General features: G+C 41.2%; 1 protein-coding gene and 1 long non-coding RNA gene across 2 annotated transcripts in view; one reads left to right on the top strand and one right to left on the bottom strand.

Moving 5' to 3' along the window:
- CSPG4 (chondroitin sulfate proteoglycan 4) overlaps positions 1-15,744 on the top strand; it is a 99,652-nt gene extending 83,908 nt beyond the window's left edge. The window contains exons 6-10 of the mRNA XM_040413722.1: positions 8,578-8,773; positions 9,733-9,864; positions 9,952-10,112; positions 10,194-10,377; positions 11,680-15,744. Of these exons, the coding sequence (XP_040269656.1) occupies positions 8,578-8,773; positions 9,733-9,864; positions 9,952-10,112; positions 10,194-10,377; positions 11,680-13,778 (2,772 nt within the window). The 3' untranslated portion in view covers positions 13,779-15,744. The remainder of the gene's footprint in view (positions 1-8,577; positions 8,774-9,732; positions 9,865-9,951; positions 10,113-10,193; positions 10,378-11,679) is intronic.
- A 111-nt stretch (positions 15,745-15,855) lies between these two features.
- On the bottom strand, positions 15,856-26,286 carry LOC120985660. Its single transcript, XR_005775567.1, has 3 exons — positions 26,273-26,286; positions 16,955-16,958; positions 15,856-16,752 (listed from the first exon to the last, which is right to left on the bottom strand). It is a non-coding gene; the product is annotated as an uncharacterized LOC120985660 (long non-coding RNA).
- Between the last annotated feature and the right edge of the window lie 477 nt (positions 26,287-26,763).

The raw sequence follows: 26,763 nt of genomic DNA on the forward strand, positions 1-26,763 counted from the left end.
TTAATGATAAATGCCATTGCTATGTGAAACATCCTTTAGAAAAGGCCTCCTTAGTACATTTAAAGACAGACTTTGCAGTGGTCTCTCCTAATGGGGTAATTTCCCAGTACAGGAAAAAAGATTATCAGTAAATGCATTAGCCAGACTTAAATTCTTTCTCTTCATGTATGTAAGAAAATCAGCCACTCCTTGCTGAATGGATGAAACATATTGCTTAGGGTGGGTTCGCACTTGAGTTATGGCATTCTGTTATATGCAGGGCTGGGACAAGGCCATTTGGTGCCCAGGGCGAAGATGGCAAACTGCGCCCCCCCCCCCCCCCCCCCCCGTTTTTAAGAAAGAATCAATGTTGTTTCAAAACAAGAATATACTTAAAGCAATAGAACAAAGGACTGTGGGACTTTGAAAGTCACAGACACTATAAAGTTCCCCCCCATCATCATGTGCCAGTATAAAGTCCCCCCCATCATCATGTGCCAGTTTTGTAATAAGCCCCCCCAATGTGCCAGTAACACTATTGTAAAAAAAAACAAAAAAAAAACACTTATACTTACCTAAGTGTCAGCGATGCGATGCAGCCTCTTCCTGTGTCCCACGCTGTAATGTAAGGCTCAGGCGGCACGATGACGTCATTGCGCCGGCCTCTGATAGGCTGCCGGCCTAGTGCCTGCAGCCAGGGGCGTACATAAAAATCACTGGGCCCCATAGCAGGAATCTAAATTGGGCCCCCATTCCCCTTTTATAGCCCCTCCCTTTGTTCCATGAACTATTCTTGCTGCTGCGTTTTATAATTTATGCCATCAGGGCCGGAATGGGATTACAAAACAGCCCTGGCACACAAAAGAGGTATAATAGATGCAGATGTATATTATATACAGCAGTGTACAGTTATGTGAGGTACGCGGTATAATAGATGCAGTGTGTACAGGTATATAGTATATTCCCTAGTGTTCTGATATGTGAGGTACAGGGTATAATAGATGCAGTGTGTACAGGTATATAGTATATACAGCAGTGTACTGATATGTGAGGTACGGGGTATAATATATGCAGTGTATACAGTATATACAGTAGTGTAATATGTGAGGTACGATTTATAATAGATGCAGTGTGTACAGGTATATAGTAAATACAGCAGTGTATTGACACCTCGTACCTCACATATCAGTACACTGCTGTATATACTATATATCTGTACACACTGCATCTATTATACCTCGTACCTCACATATCAGTACACTGCTGTATATACTATATATCTGTACACACTGCATCTATTATACCTCGTACCTCACATATATAGTATATATGATAAAGGAAAGGATTTTAGCAGCTCTCACCTCTGGTCACCTGCCTGAAGCACGGAAAAGGAAAGTGGCTTGAACCTAGCCACACTTGATAAGTCCAAGAACAAAGAGAAAGGTTGATTCCAGCTTCAGCATATAAAAAGTTTTCTTTATTCGGCTTGTAATAAAATCCAACAAAGATGTCACATGGAGAGACACAAGATTGTGACGCGTTTCGGGCTGTGGTATTGAGCCCTTCTTCAAGACAATATATATACATATATAGTATATACAGAAGTGTACTGATATCTGTACACACAGCATCTATTATACCTCATACCTCACATATCAGTGCACTGCGGTATATACTATATATCTGTACATATTGCATGTATAATACTGTGTAATATATGCAGTGTGTGTGCATGTATGTGTGTGTGTATATATATATATATATATATATATATATACAGAGCAGTGTATTGATGTGACACATAGAAGGTATAATACTGTAGATGCAGTGTTTATAGAAATATGTGGTCAGTTATGCATTATAGTCACTGTGAGGTACATGAGGTAGTGGTAACTGTCTGAAGTAGTATACATGAGTGAGCAATGAGTAAAAACAGGGCATGGAGGGGGGGGGGGGGTAAATGATGAAAAGTGGAGGACCTCCTCTTACCTCTCCATTCCAGTCTGTATGGATCAATACAGAGCTGCTTGTGAACTTTTAATACTTGCTGTTAGGGGTTGAAGGACCTGTGATGATGTCATCACAGGTCCTGGCAGATGTACCTTTGAAACCTAGGAACTACACCATTTTTGGTGCAGTTCCTTTGCTAGATTCTGCAGGACCTGTGATGTTGAAGATGATGTCATCACAGGTCCTGGCAGATGCACTGTTCTAACCTGGGAACTACACTTTACACTGTGCAGTTCCCTTACAGGACCTGTGATGACATCATCAAAGGTCCTTTAGCTTTAGAAAGGTAAACAGGAGTAATTAGGGGGCGGGGCCTCTCCTCCACTTCGGTGCCTGCCTGCAGCCTATCAGAGGAAAGGGAAGGGACACGCCTCTCCCTCCCCTGCACCTCCGCTGGCACAGACAGTTTACAATGGAGATGAGCGCAATGGAAGCGCTCATCTCCCTGTGCCCGGCGGCGGCTGCTCACTGGGGGGGGGGGGGTCATTTTAGTTGGGGGGGCACATGGGGGGGCACAGCATGATGTAGGGGGGGCCGTGGCTGGCACTTCACCTGCGCCCCCCTCCTGTCCGCAAATGGTAGCGCCCAGGGCACCCGCTCCTTCGGCCCCTGCCTTGTACCGGCCCTGGTTATATGTTCTGTTTATAACTGAATATAACGGAATGCCCAGATGGAATGCAAAACAGAAGCCTTTAAGAGGCATTACGTTTTGTTCCGTCATAATAGAAGTCTATGGGCAAGCATAACAGATCCTTCTGTTTTCCGTTATGCAGAACAGAAAAAAGGCTTCTGTTCTGCATTCCGTCTGGGCATTCCGTTATAAACGGAACCTATAACGGAATGCCATAACGCAAGTGCAAACCCACCCTTACACAGATTTAGAACAAATTTTTTGCTTTGTAATAAAACAATGACACTGTTCCATAAATAGGGCATGTTCCCACCACAAAAATTTATTGCAGAGTTTCGCATTCCATAACAAATTTGCATCAATGGGAAATCCAGGTGGCAGTTCATACACACAGAAGGTTTGAAATCCACACCACAATTTTTTTTTTTATAGTCAACTCTTGCTCCTGATTCTGCACGGAAACCACAGTGGGTGGCTACACACTGATTTGTCTCGTTGAATGAGGATAAATCCAGATACAATCCACAACCTCGGATCAGCCTCGGACTTGACTGTGGATTCTGCCTGGACATGTTCACAAAGTAGAAATCCAACCTGTGAGCATGCCCTAAGTAACAGTTTCCTTGTATCCTATGTTTGCCTGATATAAAAACCTTCTCATAAGGCCTCATGCACACGGCTGTTGTTGGTCGGTACTGAATGGGTCCGCAATCTGGAAGGTGCGGTGCGAAACGGAGGCATGGAACCCCGCGGACGCACTACGGAGTGCTTCCGTGGGTTTTCTGTCCATGACTCTGCACAAGAGTAGTGCATGCACTACTTTTTTGAGGTGCAGACCATCGGATGCGGATCTTGGACCCCATTCAAGTAAAGATGAAAGAAGACCGAGGGCTGGGCCCACAGGAACAGAGGGTAGACGATGCAACACAGACACAGACAACGGTTCTTTCCCAGCAGTTGAGTTTACTGAACAATGTAGTGAACAAGAAGCTGAGAGTATATAAAATAGATTGGTACACAGAGAATAAACCAACAGTAAATGTAACACTGTCTATCAATAAACCAGTAAATGTGATGTTTTCCCCAACGTCCATTAAGCAGCCTAGCTGCACTTGTATGTCCCTGGAGAAGTTCCTCGTTGGGGTGCACCCTAAGTATTGCGCAATACTATTTGTAATCCACAGGGAAATGATGTCTGTCTCTTGTAACTTTAATCCTTACTCCAGCTCCCAGCATATAACATCCTATGAGCAGACAGAGAGATAGGAAGGTTTCAGTCCCTTAGGGCTATGCATTTGCTTGTAGCCCGTTCACCGCAATGTAACTGTACTTGGAGCATTATTGTATTGTATGTCCAAATGCCACTTCAACAGTGTGGTGCCTATCAATATAGCAGGTCTTATTATTCTTGCCGACTGCTACAGAGGGACAATATTTTTTATTGGCATAGTACTACCGACGTGAAAAAGAAAAGCAGTAAAAAATTCCTTAAAAATATTTTTTTAGGAATAGAGTTTTAAAAATACCCCTTTCTGATGGAAGTGTACCTTTAAAGTTATTGCCTATGTTATCTCTCTGTACATCATGTTCCTCACAATCGCAATCTGTGATTACAAGAGTTATCTTTCAGTGGCATATAGCAGATTGTCCTGATAATGTATTAATATATTGTATTTTTTATTTTAATTTTTTTATGGGAGTAATAATACTAGTAGTAGTGATAAGGGACTAAAGCCTGACGCACAGGTCTGTTTTGTACAGAGCAATAACAGGACTAGAGAAGCACAAGGCCTTTCCTTAAAGCACCTTTGTTTACCAATGATTTATTACAGAGACATACAGAGGATTTTTTTTAATGGGTTTAGTAGAAAAAAAATTATAACCTGCTCCATATTTACTAAGATTTTCTCTACTATAGGCCTTGCATTTAGGGGTGAATAGCTGTAAGGCAGCACACAGAGTCCTACTCTATGTGAGGCCATACAGTGTGCCATGTGCTCCAGGACTAATTAGGGTGGCCACTTGCTTCACCCCAAAAAGCCAGACATTAAAGACCACGCCCCCAATATGCTAAGCCATGCCCCTCTCCCCATAACCGATGTCAGCAAAACATATTTAAAAAAAAGACGGGAAGGCCTTAAGATGATCTGCGCTGGGGCCAGAGTGCTTCTCTTACCCTCAGTCACAGTGTGACATGTTGGCCGGCTCTAGTGAGAGAAGCCTAAGGCAGTTTGTAGCTGTAGTGCACACTCAGACAGTGCAATGCTGCTGTCTGAGCGTGGAGCCACAGAAAAGGAGTACACCCCCACATCCGTCCAGGCCTTGCACCGGACAAAGACTAGGGAGCCGGGAAACTGGACTATCTGGCTTAAAAACAGACAATTAGCCACCCCAGGCCTAGTATGGTGGCGGCAGCAGTAGTAGTGATATGTAAGTAGAAGAAGTAGTAAAATATCAGTGCTAAAAAATATGTAGGAAATACTACAACATATGAAAACCAGCAACACAATGTAGGTTTTCTGGTAGAGCGTGGCACCAGTGCCTTCTCAATCAGCGGATCGCCAGGGGTCCTGAGTGTAAGACCCCCACGATCACATACTGATGACCTATTCTAAGAATAGGTCATCATTGTTTATATCTCAGAAAACCCTTTTAATATAAGTGGATATTAGACAGGGGGAGTCACCAAGTCAAATCACTTGGGGCTTGAACCCCAGATGTTTTGTCCAGGGCTCTAAATGCTGTGGCCACTGACTGTACAGTTGAATTACTACGGCTGCTTACTAGTAGAACGTCACAGGTGGTCGCCAAGAAACCACCTGCATCGGGTCTCAGGCAGTGCGATGATGTTATTGTGCATGCCTGCACCAAGTTGTAGGTGGCGCATTGACTTCAACATGATCACCTGAACCCAGAAGCTGGCTGGAAGAGGACTGTGGCCTGCATCACTGATAGCCGTGGGAAATTAGGTGAGTATTTTGTTGTTGTTTTTTATGCTGATCTTGGGGGAAGATTGTGTGTGTGTGTGTACTTTATAATTACAGGGGGCTCTGAAAGTGTTTATAGCACTATAGAGACATTGCACCTATTGGAGCACTATGTGGGGTGGGCTTTATAAACACAGGGGGGAATAAAGGGAGCATTATACCTGCTGGAGGCACTGTGTGGGGGGCTTTATAACTAGAAAGGGGCTCTGCATGTACTGGGGCACTGAAGGGGCATTATTACTAAAGGGTGCACTATATGTACTGGGGGCACTACAGGTGAACATTATAACTACTGGGACACTAGAAGAGGACATTCTGCCTAAGGGGAGCACTACAGGAGGGCATTGTAAGTACTGGGGCTCTGGAGGAGGGCATTATAACTACTGGGGGCACTATAAAGGGGCCTTAATGCTGTGGGGGGCACTATGGGGGACAGTAGTAATACTAGAGGCACTATAGAGAGCCTTATTACTAGTGGGGGAACTATTACTAATAAGATCACTCAGAGAGAATTATTGCTATTGGCGGGGCTTTTTTATTACTATAGGGGGACTGTATGGCAGTATAATTTCTGCAGTATAGTATTTGAGGGCATTGGGGAGCAAAGCGGGCACAGTATTGGGGGTAATAGCAGGATAACACAGTTGGGGTACCAGGGTGGGGAGGATGAGGGAAAATTGAGAAACCTAAGATGTCTTTATGGCAAACTGCAGAGAGGAAATGTGGCTGAAAGAAGTTGTCATGGGCGAAAGGAGAAGATGAGGAAGGAGAATGTCATCTTCAGAGGAGACATCACTGGATGTAAGATGTATGTTTGTTTGGTAATGCTATTCAGCATTATATTCATAATGTCCATCCAGCAAGTAAGTTATGTCTGTAGTGCTAGAACATGTGCGTGTGGGGTTACTTCGAGAATTTGGCACATATGCATTGTGGTTTGGGCCCCTGATAATAGATTGGATGACTGATGAATAAATAATATGTACAGGCAGCCAAATGTCTGCCAGAAAAACAGCACAAATGAGAAGCCAGCCTAAGGGTACATTCACACGTGCACTAACCATGTGGAAGTAATCTTCTGAAGCTGCCCAGACTTACTTGGAAATCAGACTATCCAGCTACAGGGTGCTTCCACGCTTGGTCATTTTTGTGGCGTTTTTTGGCTTGTAATAAATTCCATGTAAGGACAGGTTCACATCACCGTTACGAATTCCGTTATTGCTTGCCGGTATAGCATGGTTATGACAGAAAATAACGGAATTTCTAAGACGGAATTCAAAACGGAAACCTTTAAGAGGCATTCCATTTTGATCGGTCATAATAGAGGTCTATGGGCAAACATAACAGATCTGTCTGGTTTCCGTTATCCAGGACGGAAAAGAAAGTCCAGTTGACAGAAAACAACGGAATTCATAACACTTTTACTCGTGTTTTTTTTTTTTAGTCACACGTTTTACTTACATTATTTATTTTATGCACTTATATAGTACTACAATATTCTGCAGCGCTTTACAGACATTAGCATCCAACTGTCCCCAATGGGGCTCACAATCTAAGGTCCCTATCAGTATGTCTTTGAAGTCTGGGATGAAACCGGAGTGCCCGGAGAAAACCCACACAAACATGGGAGAACATACAAACTCCATGCAGATGTTGTCCTTGGTTGGATTCAAACCTAGGACCCAAGCGCTGCTAACCACTGAGCCACCGTGCTGCCCAGAGAAGTCAATGGGAATGTACTTGAAAAAATGCTACACACAGATCATCAGTCTTAAACATCACTACAAAAATACGCATTGTATTATATTTTATAATTTACTGCAACATCTGAAATTGGCGTTATTTGCGCCTAAAAAAATACACCATTTTTGAGAGCTAAAGTGTGAAACCATTCTATGCAGAATGCCCTACCCTTCATGAATTTGCTAAATTTTTCCTCACTGACTTCAGTAAAGAAAGCTGAAGCATTGAGAATCTTGTGATAGACAGTTTTAAAAGGGTTTTCTGAGATCTGTTAACTGATGAGCTATCCTAGGTCACTGGTATCTGATCGGTGGCTGCCAGAATGGGATATTATAGCCTAACATCGGGTTCTGCTAGTCATATTACATTAATTCAAGCGATCCTATGGCTGTGCTTTTGCTTCGTCCATGCCTTTGTGTTGTGTTTGTGTACATGCGCTGGTTTTGTGCATGCAGCCACTGCTGTGGTAACCATGTGTACAGAGCTCTGTCTATACACTGCTTATTACTTTGTTTACCGCTTCAGTAGAAGACTCTTGTCTCTCTCTCCTCCCACCGTTTCATCAATTATCCACCTGCTACAAGTCATGTGAGCCCTAGCCGAAAACTGACCTGGGAATCTGAGACCAGGGAGAAGAGGGTGAATTGATACAGGTGTAGGGAGGGGCAGAAACATATGTGTTGTATAGAAGATCAGTACAGTACTAGGAAACTACAGAAAATGAGAATGATTTTCTTATAAAAAACATTAAAGGGAACCTGTCACCGGGATTTTGTGCATAGAGCTGAGGACATGGGTTACTAGATGGCCTCTAGCAATACCCAGTCCCCATAGCTCTGTGTGCTTATTGTGTCAAAACACTGATTTGATATATGTGCAAAATAACCTGAGATGAGTCCTGTATGTGAGATGAGTCAGGGACATGACTCATGTCAGGTTAATTTGCATATGTATCAAATGTTGTTTTTCTTACACAATAAAAGCACACAGAGCTATGGGGACTGGGTATTGCGGATGTGCTAGCGGCCATCTAGCAACCCATGTCCTCAGCTCTATACACAAAATCCAGGTGACAGGTTCTCTTTAAAGCACATTGAACTGTATTTGACTATGTGATGTTCACCGCATATCGTATACATACATCATATATGATAAAGCGAGGTGACATATTTCATGGTAATGCTTTATGTACCATACCTATTATAACAATTCTTCTTCTGATGGCAGATGCTGGAGGGTGACACCGCTGTTATCACAACTGACGCCCTGCACACTGTTGATGATGACTCCGTACCTGAAGACATTGTATATTCTTTTATCCCACCGTCAAATGGAGAGATCATTGTGAGGGGCTTCCCCGGGAGAGTTTTAAGCTTTTCACAAAGGGATTTGGAACTGGGAATGGTGCAGTTCATGCATACAGGTGAGATGCCTCAGCTATGAAAACATATAGATATATGTCATGCAGATGTTTTCAATGACCAGAAAATAGGCATATGGGCAGCTGAAAGGGGTAACTGAATGTCTTTCAAGACAAGCGGATGGCAGCTGAACAGGTGACAGTGTCGGGTGATAACCCAGTAAAGTGAAAAAATTAGAAGCAAACCAGTGCAGGTAGAATGTAGTTCAGTGAATTACAATGTATGGGAACAGATAAGTAGGTGAATGACTAAAGGGTGGTAAATTTGTAAAATTAGCGGAATAGTTCAGCATCAGATGATAAAGTACCTAGCCTGTGGCCATCAAGAGAGCTTGAGTGGCTCACTGGGCATCGGCCCACCAGGAAATTTCCCTTTAGGTTCTACTATGGCCAATCCGCCCCTGCGCCTGAGGCAGTGAAGGGCCCCTGGCCTGCCCCAGTCAATACAGTACTGACTAATATCTAAGCTGTGGATAATGTTTTTAATAGTACAAGAAAAGCAAGAGTATTGTTCTTCTACTTCATTGCAATCACTTGGCAAAGTGTCTCACAAAGACAACCACTTCCTAAAATCAAGTGAGCAGGTCGATAATCTGATCACACTTCTCTGACCCCCCCGGTGATCCTTAGGCAAAGTCTAATCTAGGCCTCTCTTTCCCATGTAGTGGATGTTGCATGGTAAATAAGTATTACATGGTGACCATTGAAATAATTGCCAATGCATGTAATGTTTGAACCTGCTGGGTATGCCAGGAGTCCTTCTATGACATCCATATACCCTTATAGGCCATACAGACAAGGGAAGTTGTCCTTAAACAACTTATTTACACCAATAACCAGATATACAAAAAAATATATATTTAGGTGGGAGAGGTAAAGCATTTTATAAAGAACAAGGTATGAACAGTCAGACATAACTAAAAGGCAAGTAAATAAAAGTCTGTTATTTTCCTTCCATTCAGGAGAGCTGGATGGAGGTTTCCTATTCAAAGTTTCGGATGGAGAAAATGAATCAGAACAATTATTTTTCCACATCCAAGCAACACCAATCACAATCACTATGGAATCATTGCATAGCCTTGTAGTGTGTCCACGTAAGTGACTAGCAATGTCTTATTACAGTGCCTTAATAACAGATCCTTTATTTCTACACCTAAAATATTTCTTCCTTTTCATGCTAGGTTCTCTTCAACAAATCACTAACCAACATCTGAATGCAACGACCAACGAGCAAAAGGGTACTCCGCCTGTACTAGTTTATCACATAGAAAATCCTCCACAGATTGGTAAAATAATACATGGAGGAAACAGCCAGGTGTTGACTAACTTTACTCAAGAAGAGGTGGGTAGTGTATACTGCTGTGCTTGTTTGCACGTTCCCAACCATTTCAGAATCTTGAAACAAAACCCCTTTACATTGCAGGTAGATGCAGGCTTCATATTTTATCAACATGTTGAGTCACCAAACCCATTTTGGAGCACTCAAGATTTATTTTCATTCCATGTACAATCTCCACGTGCAAGTTCCCAGAAATATGTATTCAATGTGACGGTGACATTCCAGAGTTCATGCCCACAACTGCATACAAAGCTCTGGAAGAATACAGGTAAGACTCATGTATGGTAATATTAGCTATATCCATTGCCTGGCTTACTTACAATAGATTATTCATCTTTTGAAAGAATAATTAAATTTCCTGGGCACACATCATGATGAAATATGCTTGGTATGCCTGGATGTGCAAAGAATAAATATCTCATAGGCCAGTTTCATGCAAGTCTATTACGGACAACTGTCTGAGCCCAACCCCAGGTCAATAGACAAACTCATAGCATCATAGTGATCTATGATGCTGTGATTTCTGCTCAGTAGACCTGCGGTCAGGCCAGGACACTCATCTGTAATATGGGCACAAAGTAGACTTGTGATCAAGCCAGGACACTCATCTGTAATATAAGGGTAAAAATACCCCTGCAATACACTCATGTGAAACCAACCATTAGCTGAGAGGGTGACGACTGAAAACCTGGGAAGGCATAGTTGCTATCAGATATTCTATCAAAATCTATCACTGCTACCTCATCTTCATGGAAATGCTCAATGTCTGTGCTAGTCTCGTAAGTTAATGGATGCATGAGAAATTCTTAAAATTCAACTAAAGTGTGACAATGTCCAAAGGTCAGCTCATGCTTTGGGTATAGCTCACCACATGTATGTGACATACTTGGAACAGAACATGTACAGTTGCATTTGCTTTACAATCTGTGAGCAAATAATGTTTAACAAAATGATTAGTATTATTGGGTGCACCCAGTCAATATGTGAATAGTTTGCAATAAGCACACGCTTATCAGAATAGGTGATAATCGGCATTCTAAATCTAGAAAACTTCTCTTTTAGAAACCCTGAATCACTACAGATAGAAAAATGTTTGGTTGAGTATAAGGAAAAACTCAAATCTTTATTATTCCACCATGATTAAGAAGAATTTCGTCACCTATTCAAATAATAGTAAAATTACAGCTATGGCATGTATTTCCTCATGACTGAAAACCGCTCTGAGTCTTAGGGCTGTATTACACTAACAGATTATCTGACAGATTTTCTGACCAATCATTGGTCAGATGGCCAATTACACACACAGATCTTTCACAGATCAACTATTGGTCTGATTGGACAGAAATTAGTTAGATAATCTGCTGGTGTAAGTATTGACCATAGATACCATTCAGATTATAATTTAGATTTTTGCAAGATAAAAACAATGAACTAAATGGTCGCTACACACAACACAGACACTACTAGTTTAGCACATTTTATATCCATATTATGGACAGAAAGTGGCGCACTGATTCAATATAAAAAATTTTTGTTTATACTTGTTTTATTTTATTTTTTGTCTACACAGGTCTCAGTATTCAACAGGGTGGTTCTTCAGCAATAACACTAAACTCCCTTGATGCTTCAAACCTTCTGGCAAATTCAAGCTTCTCAAAACTCACACGTGATATTGTTTTCTTGATCATCAGTCCTCCTTCACATGGTTATCTCTCCATCAATGGTGTAACTCTTAACCCAGAAGATCCATATTTCTTACAGTCTCATCTGGAAAATCAAAGTGTTTTCTATACCAATATCAAATCTGAGAGCCTTGTAGATAGCTTTAAGTTCAAGGCCCAAATCAGGCCTAAATCTAGTTCTTTCCATGAACTTGGTGATGTATTAACCATAAGAGAATCCTTTAATATAACAGTTACCAGTGCTCCCATTCTACCTTCTAGTATATCTCCACCAAAGTCAAAATTACAACTAGCAGTGGGCTCAAATATTTCACTTACTGAAGACCATTTATCTTTAGATCACTCCCTTGCCTCTCCAGATAACATAGTTTACACAATATTGGACTTACCAATAGGTGTATCGGTGGAAACACGTGGAAACCAATCTACTCAAGTCTTGCAGTTCACGCAAGAAGATCTTGCCAAGTCAAACCTCATCCTCTTGGCTAACCAAACTGCAGTTTCAGGAGAAATCAGATTTAATATTACAGATGGAGTGCAAACTCCTTTTCTAGGAAATCTGCCTATAAAGGTTCTCTCATCCCATCAGACTATTCTCGAAGTCAAACAGGTGCCTGGAAGATCTAACATTACATTAGGACATATCTCCCCAACACTCGACAGAATGGCAAGTACATATGTTTATAAATTAACAAGGAAGCCAAGTTATGGCCAGATTGTAGTTGGCCAGGTGCCAGTATCAGAGTTTCAATGGGATCAGGTAAACAACAATGAAGTATCCTATGATTTCACCAATTTCCTGTCCACTCAAGATGAATTTGAATTTGTTGCCATCTCTCACATGGATGAGGAATATATTGGAAAAGTGACTGTACAAGTATCTGCAACAGTAAAGATAGGAGACAGACAAAAGTGGCCAAGAGGATGTACAATTAAACTAGGGACTGAAGCTATCGATGCAAGTGAACTTGGTACATATACAAAGAGCATCCCACAGTTTATAGTACTTCGTCATCCCAGAAAAGGGAGGTTTGTGAGATTTCCCTATGAGAGTGGCAGAGGAGACAGGACAAGCACTAATGTCTTCACACAAGTGGAGCTAGAAAGGGGACTTATAGGTCTGGAATTATGGGAAGATGACGAGACTGGATCTGACATACAGAGTGACCGGTTCAGTCTACTGGTCAGTGCCAGTCATGTGCCTCCAGCCAATGTTACTGTAAGATTCAACACTGTGCCATACAATTCTTCTAATGCTGACCATACCATTCTGCTCAGCGCTCCCGAGACTTTGTCAACCACCACAAATTCACAAACATCCAGAACTGTGGAAGCCACACATGAGATGTTTGTCACTCAAACACAAACTACAAGTTCAGAGCCCACCACTCTTTTAGAATCTATAAGCAAAGAGTCAACAACACAAATAGAAACAACCACAGATTTAATTTCAACTGCTAACAAATTAGTTGCCACAGTAGACATGGTCTCAGCTACAAATTCAACACAGACAACAATTGTGGTACCTACAAGAACTTCTCAAATGTTAACAAATTCTACACATTCTAACACTTTATCACCAGACCTTTGGATGTCATCAGAATACCTAAGTGAAATCCCTACTCAGGATCTTACCTTGAACAGTTCATTGAGCATAAATGCATCTAGTTCTCCTAACCCAGAGGTGGAGGGTACAATCCTTGGTTTCATGAGCTCACACGTGTACAGCATTGTACTTCCTGTCTGTCTTGTATTGCTCTTCATTTTACTTGGTCTTCTTCTGCTGGCTTACTTTGTGCGTAAGAAAAAGATGGGAAAGCATCACATCCAGAAAGTAGCAACATCTGCAGCAAAGACTGAGAATGGAGCCTCAGAAAAGCAAACATTTCGTCCAACTGAGCCTGATAGGGATTTCCCTCTTTGTGATGTTGGAGATCATAGAGGCAATGGTGCTACTGGACAAACTGGCAGTCAGTATTGGGTATGAACTCAGAAACAAAAGCTTCCCTGGATTGGCACTAAACGCGGGACATTTCCTCCCAACAACACTCAGGATGGAGAGTGGGATTACTAACTTAAGTACTCAGCACTTTTCTTGCATTGTAAGTCTGCTCTATTAAGCACGAAGATCTTAAGATATTTGTCTTATAACTGGGACACAATCTACTGGACTCCATATTTTCTACCAAGTCTGTCCTAAAATGTAACTAGTTTGCCCACAGGCAGCTTCCTGGCATGTATACAATTGAAAATGTGCATTGTATTTTCCTGCAGGGACATGTAATATATGCTGGAGGATCATTAGGCATTTTGAAGAGCAGCAATAATGGACCCAACTGTGCAATACTGAGGCCATACAATTTGTTGCAGAGGTCAAACCTGACTAAAATCTATATATTTATCAGCTTTCCCAACCAAGCTGCTTCTGTAGAAGAAACCTTTCAGCAGATTGCAGCTGTATGCTTTTTTTTTACTATTATACAAATTTTCTAATTCCTTGCATCTGTTCCTTCTAAAGCCTCTTCACATATTTTTTCTAATTTGTTGTGGCAAAGTTCGGGTCTTTTTTCTCTGCTCCAAGTGGGACTAACAGTATTGCAAGGGTCCATTTTAGGGGAGACAGGACAACCAGCCATTGTTTCAGATTGCGCCAGACACAATTGTCTTCTACACAAACCTCTTCCTACTGTCAGTGTCACTTTGTGTCAAGGGATGTGTGTGGCCTACCTGGCTAAGCTGCAGGTTCCAGCAGTAACTGACCAGTGACCAATTCTCTAGCCCAAATGCATTTGATATGTATACATTTCAACAGCGATGTGACGGATTTGGCTGCTCATAGATGCATCCCAAACTTTCTTAGCAATTGCAAACAAGGACTTTGAGCAGGTAAAAAGGGAACTGTCTAGGAAAATCCAATCCAGGACATGACAGCAATAGCTTCAGACCATATTATATGTTATAACTTTTTGGGGTCTCGGACCAGAACCTGTCACATACGGCCCCATTATTACTAAGATTGTAAATGTGTATGTCTCAAAGGGACACTTCCTCCAGACAGGGGTATTTATTTAAACTCAATTTTAATATAATTTCCTTTTTACAATTGAATACAAAATATTGTCCTTCTGTAACAGTAATCTCAGAGAGATCAACGTTCTCAATAGAAGAGTTCATTAATGTCAGTGTATGGCTCTGCTGGAAGTACTCTCATTCAAATAGTAGGAGGAGTATTGGAATGACTGAAAGAATTATGTCTATATTGCAGGGATGCTCAACCTGCAAAACTACAACTCCCAGCATGCCCTAGTAGCTGTAGACTGTCCAGGCATGCTGGAAGTTGTAGTTTTGCAACAGTTGGAGGGCCGCAGGTTGGGCATCCGTGCTCTATTGTAATTGAGTCATCGCCCCTCACTCCTCCATGGTCTGACTGATAGTCTGACAGAGTGTGATTTTCTGCTGTGCTAAAAATCCAAAGAAGAAGTAAAAGATTCTGGTAGTGTGTAGCAAAAAGTATACATGGAATGATTTTAAAAAGTTATATCCACCCATACAATATACACATATAAGTTATTTTGTGATCCAAAAAATATAATGGAAGTGTCTCTTTAATAATGTCTAAGACTATCCATGAACAAAAAGAAATGCATTTGCCATATGCTGCAGTAATCCAGACATATCCTACATTATTTTGATGAATTAAAATTATTTTCAAAGAGTTAAATATTAATGACTCATCCTTTGTATTGTGATTTTAATTCTCTGATAAGGGACTGAATGTTCTGTTCCCACCACAGTATAGTAAACATGATAAAACAGGTTAGCCAGTATTTCTCTAAGGCCTCATGCACACGACCGTTGTTTTGGTCCGCATCCGAGCCGCAGTTTTTGCAGCTCGAATGCGGACCCATTCACTTCAATGGGGCTGCAAAAGATGCGGACAGTTGCATCCGTTGCTCCGTTCCGTAGCCCCCTGCAAAAATTTCCGTTTTGCGGACAAAAATTGCCATTTCTACAATGGACCCTTCTGCAAATTGCCGAAGGCACACGGGCGGCTTCCATTTTTTTGAGGATCCACCGTTTGCGGACAGCAAAAAACGGAACAGTCGTGTGCATGAGGCCTAATGCATATGGCGAGTTTTAGAAGGCCTTTACATGTGCAGGTATCAGATTTTTTTTCTCTGCTCTGACCAATATAAATCGAAACTGGTTTGTGTAAATGGCCAAGTGAACTGACTGAAATCTATCTTGTCTGCCTGTCATGCTTAAGAATTTGTTCAGTCACAATGATTTTATTATGTAAATAGCATCTGAAAGATATCAGAAAGACAACTCCATTATAGCAAATAGAAATAATTTATTTTAAAGGAAGCATAATAGACAAGGAAGATTAGAACAGGTTCTACCATAATAAAATATCTGGCCAATTCAGATGTATACGTTGGGTAATAGTCCTGATGTATACATCTGAATCAGAACTGGTGTGAAAAGAGCCTAAGAAATGCTGCACACACTCATCAGCTTTAAATTTAGTTGTATGGGTGATGGTCAGTAATGCACACCTATGGAAGTATTTAATAGCAAACATAAATCATTTTTCAGATGTATTCATTTTCTGTTGTCCTCATTCATTTTCTCACTTCTGGCCTTGGCAGCGTATGTAACGTGTATGGTCAATATAACAGTATCTGTAATTTCCCATTCACAGCCAATTTATCTTAGAGCAGAGCTCAGCATGTTCCCTTGCATCCCAGTCATGGATATTCTATAAAGCAAAATACAGCCTCGCCATGATACTATATATTGAAAAGTGACAAACTAACTACCTCAATATCAAATCACCAAAAAAAGGAGCTTTATGGACGGAGAAAAAGTGGAAGACAAAAGTTAAAAGTTTCAGATTAAGACCTGATGCATACGACTGTATGTATATTTTTTTTTTTGCAGTCCGCAAAATATGGATTCTGTCTTCAATGGGTCAGTGGTCTGCATTTAGTGTTCGAGAATAGGACATGTTCTATCTTTTTTCCGGAATGGAGATGCGGAAAGCACAAGACATGGATCATCGGAATACTTTCTGCATCTCTATGTCCGTTCCACAAAATGACAGAATCGTCTGCAAAATGAGGACCATGGACCACAGGCCTAAACAGAATATTTTTACACAGCACTGCTACACATGTAAGTTTGTTACCATGTGGAAACACTGTATTGAGCAGATGTGTCTGTCCACTACTATGTGATGACATGAAGTGGGTAGAACTAAACCTTCTTTCCAAAATCCAAGACTTTCCTCTGAGACAAACATAAACATCAAGTATAAAAGTGAATTTCATATCTTGGGAATGTGACGTCATGTATCAAGACGGACAGTGTTAATAAAGGAGTCCCAGTTATATACAGGGAGTGCAGAATTATTAGGCAAGTTGTATTTTTGAGGATTCATTTTATTATTGAACAACAACCATGTTCTCAATGAACCCAAAAAACTCATTAATATCAAAGCTGAATATTTTTGGAAGTAGTTTTTAGTTTGTTTTTAGTTTTAGCTATTTTAGGGGGATATCTGTGTGTGCAGGTGACTATTACTGTGCATAATTATTAGGCAACTTAACAAAAAACAAATATATACCCATTTCAATTATTTATTTTTACCAGTGAAACCAATATAACATCTCAACATTCACAAATATACATTTCTGACATTCAAAAACAAAACAAAAACAAATCAGTGACCAATATAGCCACCTTTCTTTGCAAGGACACTCAAAAGCCTGCCATCCATGGATTCTGTCAGTGTTTTGATCTGTTCACCATCAACATTGCGTGCAGCAGCAACCACAGCCTCCCAGACACTGTTCAGAGAGGTGTACTGTTTTCCCTCCTTGTAAATCTCACATTTGATGATGGACCACAGGTTCTCAATGGGGTTCAGATCAGGTGAACAAGGAGGCCATGTCATTAGATTTTCTTCTTTTATACCCTTTCTTGCCAGCCACGCTGTGGAGTAATTGGACACATGTGATGGAGCATTGTCCTGCATGAAAATCATGTTTTTCTTGAAGGATGCAGACTTCTTCCTGTACCACTGCTTGAAGAAGGTGTCTTCCAGAAACTGGCAGTAGGACTGGGAGTTGAGCTTGACTCCATCCTCAACCCGAAAAGGCCCCACAAGCTCATCTTTGATGATACCAGCCCAAACCAGTACTCCACCTCCACCTTGCTGGCGTCTGAGTCGGACTGGAGCTCTCTGCCCTTTACCAATCCAGCCACGGGCCCATCCATCTGGCCCATCAAGACTCACTCTCATTTCATCAGTCCATAAAACCTTAGAAAAATCAGTCTTGAGATATTTCTTGGCCCAGTCTTGACGTTTCAGCTTGTGTGTCTTGTTCAGTGGTGGTCGTCTTTCAGCCTTTCTTAGCTTGGCCATGTCTCTGAGTATTGCACACCTTGTGCTTTTGGGCACTCCAGTGATGTTGCATATTTTGCGCCTTGGTTTTTCCACACACTTCTTGCGACCCTGTTGACTATTTTGAATCAAACGCTTGATTGTTCGATGATCACGCTTCAGAAGCTTTGCAATTTTAAGAGTGCTTTATCCCTCTGCAAGATATCTCACTATCTTTGACTTTTCTGAGCCTGTCAAGTCCTTCTTTTGACCCATTTTGCCAAAGGAAAGGAAGTTGCCTAATAATTATGCACACCTGATATAGGGTGTTGATGTCATTAGACCACACCCCTTCTCATTACAGAGATGCACATCACCTAATATGCTTAATTGGTAGTAGGCTTTCGAGCCTATACAGCTTGGAGTAAGACAACATGCATAAAGAGGATGATGTGGTCAAAATACTCATTTGCCTAATAATTCTGCACGCAGTGTAAAGCTTTATACATAAAAACTAGTGCAAACAAAAAGTGGCCAGGTTATACGACTGGCCGCTAAGATGGTACTGACACGGTTGTCTGCCCTTGTATTGAAACATAAGGCAATGAGTATGTCTAGCTGCTCTACGGTGTTCACCCCTTCATGCTAATTTATTTCCCTTCTTGCATTTTCAGGGCCTATCATTTAGCAGTACGTATGTTAGTCAAGACAATCACCTATTTGTCATCTCATTTTCTGTATACGTATTTGTGATTTGTATGCATTGTAAGCACATGACAAAACTGTCTCATTGCTTATCTACTCCTATTTCATTAAAAAATTATCTGTGATGTCATCAATACGCTATGTTTTTCAAACGTACAAAAATATAAATGTACACATAATGTACCAATAAAACCAAATATGAAAAATCTGCAGGATAAGATATGCTTTTACATTACAGGTAACTGATCGTGTCTTTTAGATTACACTACTGCATTGTATGGTAAGGAGTCCCTACAGGTTTTTATTACTGACTTGTGGGCACCGCCAATCACTGGTATAAGTATTTAAATACCCCAACATAATTTTGTGCTGTGAAAAAAAATAAAAAAATAATCTAACACAAAAGTCATGTTGGTAAACACCTATATATATTAGATATTGCCCTTATGGACCAAGAACACATAGTTGAAACAAAAACAACTAAAAAATCAAAAATTAATGAATTTATACAATAATATCTAATTCCACAATAATCCAAATATTATATTATCAAGTTAAAATTCATATATAGGTCCACAAAAAAAAAAAGAAGATAATTAATGTCCTATGCCAAGATTATTAAATATCCTGTGGAATGATTATATAATGTGCTGAAATTTGACTATAAATCTGTGCCAAAAAGGTTCAGATTTAGGGCTCATGTAGGCGGCCTTGGCCTAGCAGCTCCATTGGGGATTGCAATTCTGCGGTCCCCAATACACGGGCAACATCCGTGCGGTTTCCGCAACTTGAATGGGTCCGTGATCTGCCCACAGCGCAAAAAAATAGAACAAGTTCAGAGGCATGGAGAGAAACCTCACGGAAGCAGTATGGAGTGCTTCCGTTCTGCACTGCACCTTCCAGATTGCAGACCCATTCAAGTGAATGGGTCCGCATCCATGATGCTGTGCACAAACAGCCGGGGCCTGTATATTGTGGACCCACTGTTTACATGAGCCCTTATAGTCAGCATAGTATATAATCATGCTATAGGATATTTAATAATCATGGCATAGGACATTATCAATTATTTGTGTGGACCTATATATAAATTTTAACTTTATTATACAATATTTGGATTATTGCGGAATTAAATCTTGTTATTGTATAATTATATGAATTTTTATTAATAAAATAATATTTAAAATTATATTGGTCTATATTATTTTTAACAACGGATTTTATTGGTTGCAACTGTAATGTTGGTAGCTGTAGGGCATTTATATGCAATATGTCATCGAAAATAGCTGCTTTTTCAAGATTTTTCTTTTCGTGCACCCCAATATAAAAGTAGCAGCCTGATAAACGCCATTTTTTGGTCTATGTTTCTAAATATAATTGTCAGCAATGCATTAAAATTAAAAAATAAGAGTGAAAACATTCTCGAAGGTTAAAAGCCTGAATGTTATGCTAGGCTCTAGTCATTTCTGGACATTGCACACACCAGTCTCCATGTATTTCATTTCAAATGATCTCTATATTGCCAGTGATATCTCAGCTACTGAAATATAAGAAGACTATTTAAAGTGCAATACATCTTCTTTGCTCATGAATTTTTAAAGGGACACTGACAGGCCAAAACAGCATATATAGTTAGATATATCTCATTACAGGTCTTATACAGTCTTTTAAAAGCATATAAGTATCCCCCCTGTCCACCTTATAAAGAGCGAAATATAAAGTTTTATAACCTGCTTCTCCTGTCAGCAATCTGCCCAAGGGGCGGCGTTTCATGTGAAAATGCGCCCAGCCAGCCTTCCCAACTGCCGTTCTTAAGCCCCGCCCAGCTCATCATTATTCACTTCGCTGGGCGGCGGCTAGAACTCTCCCCAGTCCCGATCCTGCGCAATTCAATCCTCCGGGCATCGTTCATGCCCAATCTTCTGCGCCTGCGCCCCGCCGTTAGATCGCGCCTGCGTACACACACCAGCCTGCGTCTTCAAGGCGCAGGCTGGTGTGTGTACGCAGGCGCGATCTAACGGCACGGCGGGGCGCAGAAGATTGGGCATGAACGATGCCCGGAGGATTGAATTGCGCAGGCGCAGGATCGGGACTGGGGAGAGTTCTAGCCGCCGCCCAGCGAAGTGAATAATGATGAGCTGGGCGGGGCTTAAGAACGGCAGTTGGGAAGGCTGGCTGGGCGCATTTTCACATGAAACGCCGCCCCTTGGGCAGATTGCTGACTGGAGAAGCAGGTTATAAAACTTTATATTTCGCTCTTTATAAGGTGGACTGTATAAGACCTGTAATGAGATATATCTAACTATATATGCTGTTTTGGCCTGTCAGTGTCCCTTTAAAGTAGAAATGGTGATGTGTAACAATGAATGTGTGTACAGGCACAGAATGCATTATAATGATCTTCTATTATCATGGACAACACCTTTAAAGAGTCACCAACTTTTTACAAAAAACTTTAATATATGTCAAAGAGACATAAGAAAGTTGTGATCTGTGAGGGTCTGGCTGCTGAGACCCCCATTGATCTCTAGAAGGAGGGGAGAGATGTGCGTGAATATCACACGAGGAGACAGAGTGCAATAAGCTAGCTTCGCTCAACACGAATATTAACATTTTTGTGAAAAGTTAGTGACGCCTTAAAGACAGGCTCCATCTATGAGGCCATCATGGAAGCAAAGAACTCCTCCACCTGCCCCTATAAAATATTCCCCAACTTCACATAGGGTGGTAAAGTGGTGAGCTATGTTAAGGAGTTTCAGGCCACATTTATCACTAACATTTCTAGAGAGAAGTGTTAGGTTTAAAGATACACAAAATGTATCAAACAACGCGAGACATTCAAATATTATCAAGATAAATTCCCTGTCTTTTTTTCTGGCTTGTAAAAAAATTAAATAAATGCCAACAGCCGGAGGATGCACCATAGTTATGCTAAGGATCATGCGTCGGCATAGATTTGGTGCATCCTCCCACTTGCCGTGCATCAGACTAAACTCTAAAGCAGCCTCTGTGAAGATAAATGTGCCAGCCTGTTGCTTTTTTTATCCCACAAATGTGGTGGAAATGGCATAATAAATGCCCCCATGTCGGTAGAGCATTTTATATTTTACCATTGCTCAACATATATCTGGAAGCAACATTTTTCACAGCAAAATATTTTTTTTTAATAAAAATCCAACAGTGACAATAATGAATAATTACAACTTAGTTTCCATTCATTGATTAGAAAATGGCATAACTAATAATTATCCCAACTAATAACACAGGAGTATTCTATCTGTGCAAACCTAATGCTGACTGTATTCAGCTTCCATTTAGGAATGGTGGATGGTTCGAAATTTTTCCACAGCCATGGAGGGTGGGTAGTGTATTGCTTCAAACTAAGACTAAATAAAAAGCAATCAAATATTCATATATACCCCTAAATGGTAACAATAGTCACTACAAACAAACAAGCAGCTCCGTCAATAGAAAAATAGGCATTATCTGTCTTTGATTGCAGCGGAAAAAAATGCTATCTATGATGCTATATAATTTATGATGCTATATGATTTATGATGCTATATAACCCTTACAGTTCTGGAATGTATTGGATAACAATGACATAATGCTGTTATTGTTATCCTATACAATCCGGACCTCTAAATCAATATAATGCTATGCAGCCCTGGCAGTGCTGGGAGGTCAGGACGGGAGCTGCCGCATACTCACATTGAGTCCGCAGTATGCAACTCACTTGTCTGAAAGCGGCCTAAGGGCTCATGCACACGGCCGTGCCGTTTTTTGCGGTCCGCAAGTTGCGGATCCGCAAAAAAAGGATGCTGCCCATGTGCCTTTCGCAATTTGCGGAATAGAACAGGGGGCCAATTATAGAGATGCCTATTCTTGTCCGCAAAACGGACATGAATAGGACATGTCTTATAATTTTTGCGGGGTCACGGAACGGAGCAACGGATGCGGATAGCGCGGATAGCACACAGAGTGCTGTCCGCATCTTGTGCGGACCCATTGAAATGAATGGTTTCGTATATGGAATCAAAATACGGTTCGTATACGGAACGCAAAATACTGTCGAGTGCATGAGCCCTAAGACTGAGTTCACACTAGTTATTTGTTTCAGTTATTGAGGCTAAAACCAGGTGCGGATCAAAAACACAGAACAAGTGTAGATCTTTCCATTATATCTTACCTCTATGTAGGCTTCACTACTGGTAACTGAACAAATAACTGAAGTGTGAACTCCTTACTGTATATGTATCCCAAAATGGTGCTTTTGACAAATACAGCCCATTCTGCTAAAAACAAGCCCTCATATAACTACACTGATGGAAAATAAAGTTAAAGGGGATGTCTCACTTTAGTAAGTGGCATTTATCATGTAGAGAAAGTTACTACAAGCCACTTACTAATGTACTGTTATTGTCCATATTGCTTCCTTTGCTGGCTGGATTCATTTTTCCATCACATTATACACTGCTTGTTTCCATGGTTACAGACCACCCTGCAATCCATCAGTGGTGGTCGTTCTTGCACAATATAGGAAAAAGCACTAGCCTATGTGCGCTCCCATTGTGCTGATGCTTTTGCCTATAGTGTGCAAGCACAACTACCACTGATGGATTGCAGGGTGGTCTGTAACCATGGAACGAGCAGTGTATAATGTGATGGAAAAACAAATCCAGCCAGCAAAGCAAACAATATGGGTAATCACAATACATTAGTAAGTGACTTGTATTAACTTTCTCTACATGATAAAGGCCACTTATTGAAGTGAGACATCCCTTTGAAGGCTTTTGGAATATGAAAAAAATAAATCATGAAAAATAAGCTTGGCCTTTAAGGCCAGGTCCTTGAGGGGTAAAGACTCTGTTCACACTTGTGTTGTTTATTTTCTGTCAGGTTTCTGTTGCACTTTAGTGCCTGGAATAGTTTACATTCTGCAGTATTCAATCCAATAAAAAGGATGCATCATTGTAATAAAGTATCTGTCACAAAAAGGCCATGACTAGTGCAAGCCGAGCCTTAGGCTGGCCATACACATTATACTTTTGTAGGCCGAATCCGCAGAGAAGATCAGGTTCGGCCGACACACTAATGTATGTGGGGGGCTTCTGATTGTCCCCTAACAGATGATGTCGGGAAAGACCAGGATAGGGCAAAATTAATATTATCGCCCAGGTAGATAAGCTTCCTTTGATCTCCCCACACCGCACACAGACATGTTCCGTCAAGCCAAACGTGTATGGGGAAGGCAGGAGGGAGTCAGGAGAGATAGCGGTCAGCTGAACAAATCGGATGACAGCTATTGAATGTGTGTGGACACCTAACCATAAGGAGACACAGATAGAAACTAGGAGAGGGGTAGAGATCCCTGTGACTTGCAAAATTATAGCTCCACAGCTTCTAAAAATGGTTGCTGTAATTTTGCTTCTTCCTGAATCCAGCTACAACATCTGACTTTGAAGAGCACAAAGCACTGAACAAGATGACCATTAGTACAGTTTGTTTCATTATTATATTTTTATTTATTTTTTTACTTTGAATATCTTATTGCTAAGTTCTGCTGGCTGTTAAAGGGGTTGTCCCACAAAAAATATTCAACAATTGATGATATTCAATTCTTTTGTAATTGCATGGAATTAAAAATGTATAATAGCCACTAAGTTATTCAATAAACTGTATCTGTATAGCACCACTTGCTGTTTGCTTTTCGTATTTCTTAGTCCGGCTCACTGAGAAGGCCGCACATGCTCAGTTTCATCCTTCAATTGCTTCCTGAGTTATATAGGGAGAGAGCTGCAGCAGCATGGACACGCCTGCTGTGCAATGATAGGGAGAGCATGGACACGCCTGCTGAGCGATGATAGGGAGAGCATGGACACGCCTGCTGAGCGATGATAGGGAGAGCATGGACACGCCTGCTGAGCGATCATAGGGAAAGCATGGACACGCCTGCTGAGCGATGATAGGGAGAGCATGGACACGCCTGCTGAGCGATGATAGGGAGAGCATGGACACGCCAGCTGAGCGATGATAGGGAGAGCATGGACACGCCTGCTGAGCGATGATAGGGAGAGCATGGACACGCCTGCTGAGCGATGATAGGGAGAGCATGGACACGCCTGCTGAGCGATGATAGGGAGAGCATGGACACGCCTGCTGAGCGATGATAGGGAGAGCATGGACACGCCTGCTGAGCGATGATAGGGAGAGCATGGACACGCCTGCTGAGCGATGATAGGGAGAGCATGGACACGCCTGCTGAGCGATGATAGGGAGAGCATGGACACGCCTGCTGAGCGATGATAGGGAGAGCATGGACACGCCTGCTGAGCGATGATAGGGAGAGCATGGACACGCCTCCTGAGCTGTGATAGGGAGAGCATGGACATGCCCCCTTTGCTGCAAAAGAAAGAACACTCCCCTTGAGCTGCCACCTTGATATAAATCTAAGAGCAATGGATGGGAAGATCTCTAGATCTCATATGAGGTACAGGGCTGGTTCTAGCGAGATTGTTATGTACTATATGATCTTTGATTTTCATATTTTACATTAGTCATGGGACAACCCCTTTAAATCCAACTAGCTTGCATTTCTGCTGCATCTTTACGTATCAGAAGAGTATGGCTGGCTATCGGTATTTGAATGCAATTTGCAAGCCACGACATTTCATTTGCTCAGGTTTATCTGAACATGTTCTGCGTAACACAGTAAAAAAGCAGCCACCGGTTATTACCGTCAGGGAGTGATCATATTACAACTGTGAACTGTGCCTAGAATCGTCCTAGATTCTGCAGAAAAAAATGCTACAAAACAAAAACATTTCTCCTTTACAGTATATCAATAAATAACACATTGTGACACTAAATACAAGGAAATGTTTAGTGAATAGATGAGCAAGAAAGAGAATTTCTACGTCAATTCGGGTATAATTGATTTGTAGTAGAAGCAATTTGGATGAATCGGACCAAAGCGAGTTTTAAGAAATTTGCTCATCTGTAATTTAAGTACTTTTGCAAAACACAACCATATAACCTTTGTGACTGATGAGATTACAACAGGACTGGGTGGCTCTATGTGACTCAAATGTATTCCTCCCCCAGCAGGCTTAGAATGACCCATCTAGACAGAAGTCCTATGTGTCCTAATTATTCTGCATGGGGATGGTCAGACAAAAGAAACAAACAGAGAACTTCCAGATGTTGTAGAGTCTGTTGCAATAAAGAGGGGGTGGTCACATTCCACGGATACCAACATTTACAGCGCACACTGCTGTTACAAAGTACACCTCTATACTATGTACATGCCAATGCACACACTGTGCCAGTGCCAAGTAGTAGAAGAACTGCAAGACCAGGGAGAAAAGAAAAGTGGAGGGAATAAAAACAAATATGGATTCTGCATAGAAAATACAGTGTAATGTAATTTGTGTAATGTCTGACATGTCTTAATTCTTGCTGTAGGTCTCTGACAGATCTAAGTAAATTCCACATTTGTTTTATGGAATTACTAATTACTTGATCCATACTGATAGCATGTAAAACACCAAAAAAATTGAAATATGCTCTTTTGCATTTGACTACAGTAAATCTGTCAGAATATCATTAACATCCACTTGCAGGATCACAGGCTAAACTGGATGGACAAATGTATTTTTTTCAGCCTTATAAACTATGTTACTAGGGGTCGCCACTAGGCATGAGCGAACCCGCGGAAGTTCAGGTTCGGCCGAACTTCAGGTCAAAGTTTGGGTTCGGGACCCGAACTTGACCCAGAACCCCTTTGAAGTCAATAGGGACCCAAAGTTCACTTTATTATTTTCCGTTATAACATGGGGTAAAAAACTAAACCAAAAAAAAAAAAACAACTGACCCAATC

Source organism: Bufo bufo, chromosome 1 (genome assembly GCF_905171765.1).
Source record: "Bufo bufo chromosome 1, aBufBuf1.1, whole genome shotgun sequence".
NCBI lineage: Eukaryota > Metazoa > Chordata > Amphibia > Anura > Bufonidae > Bufo > Bufo bufo.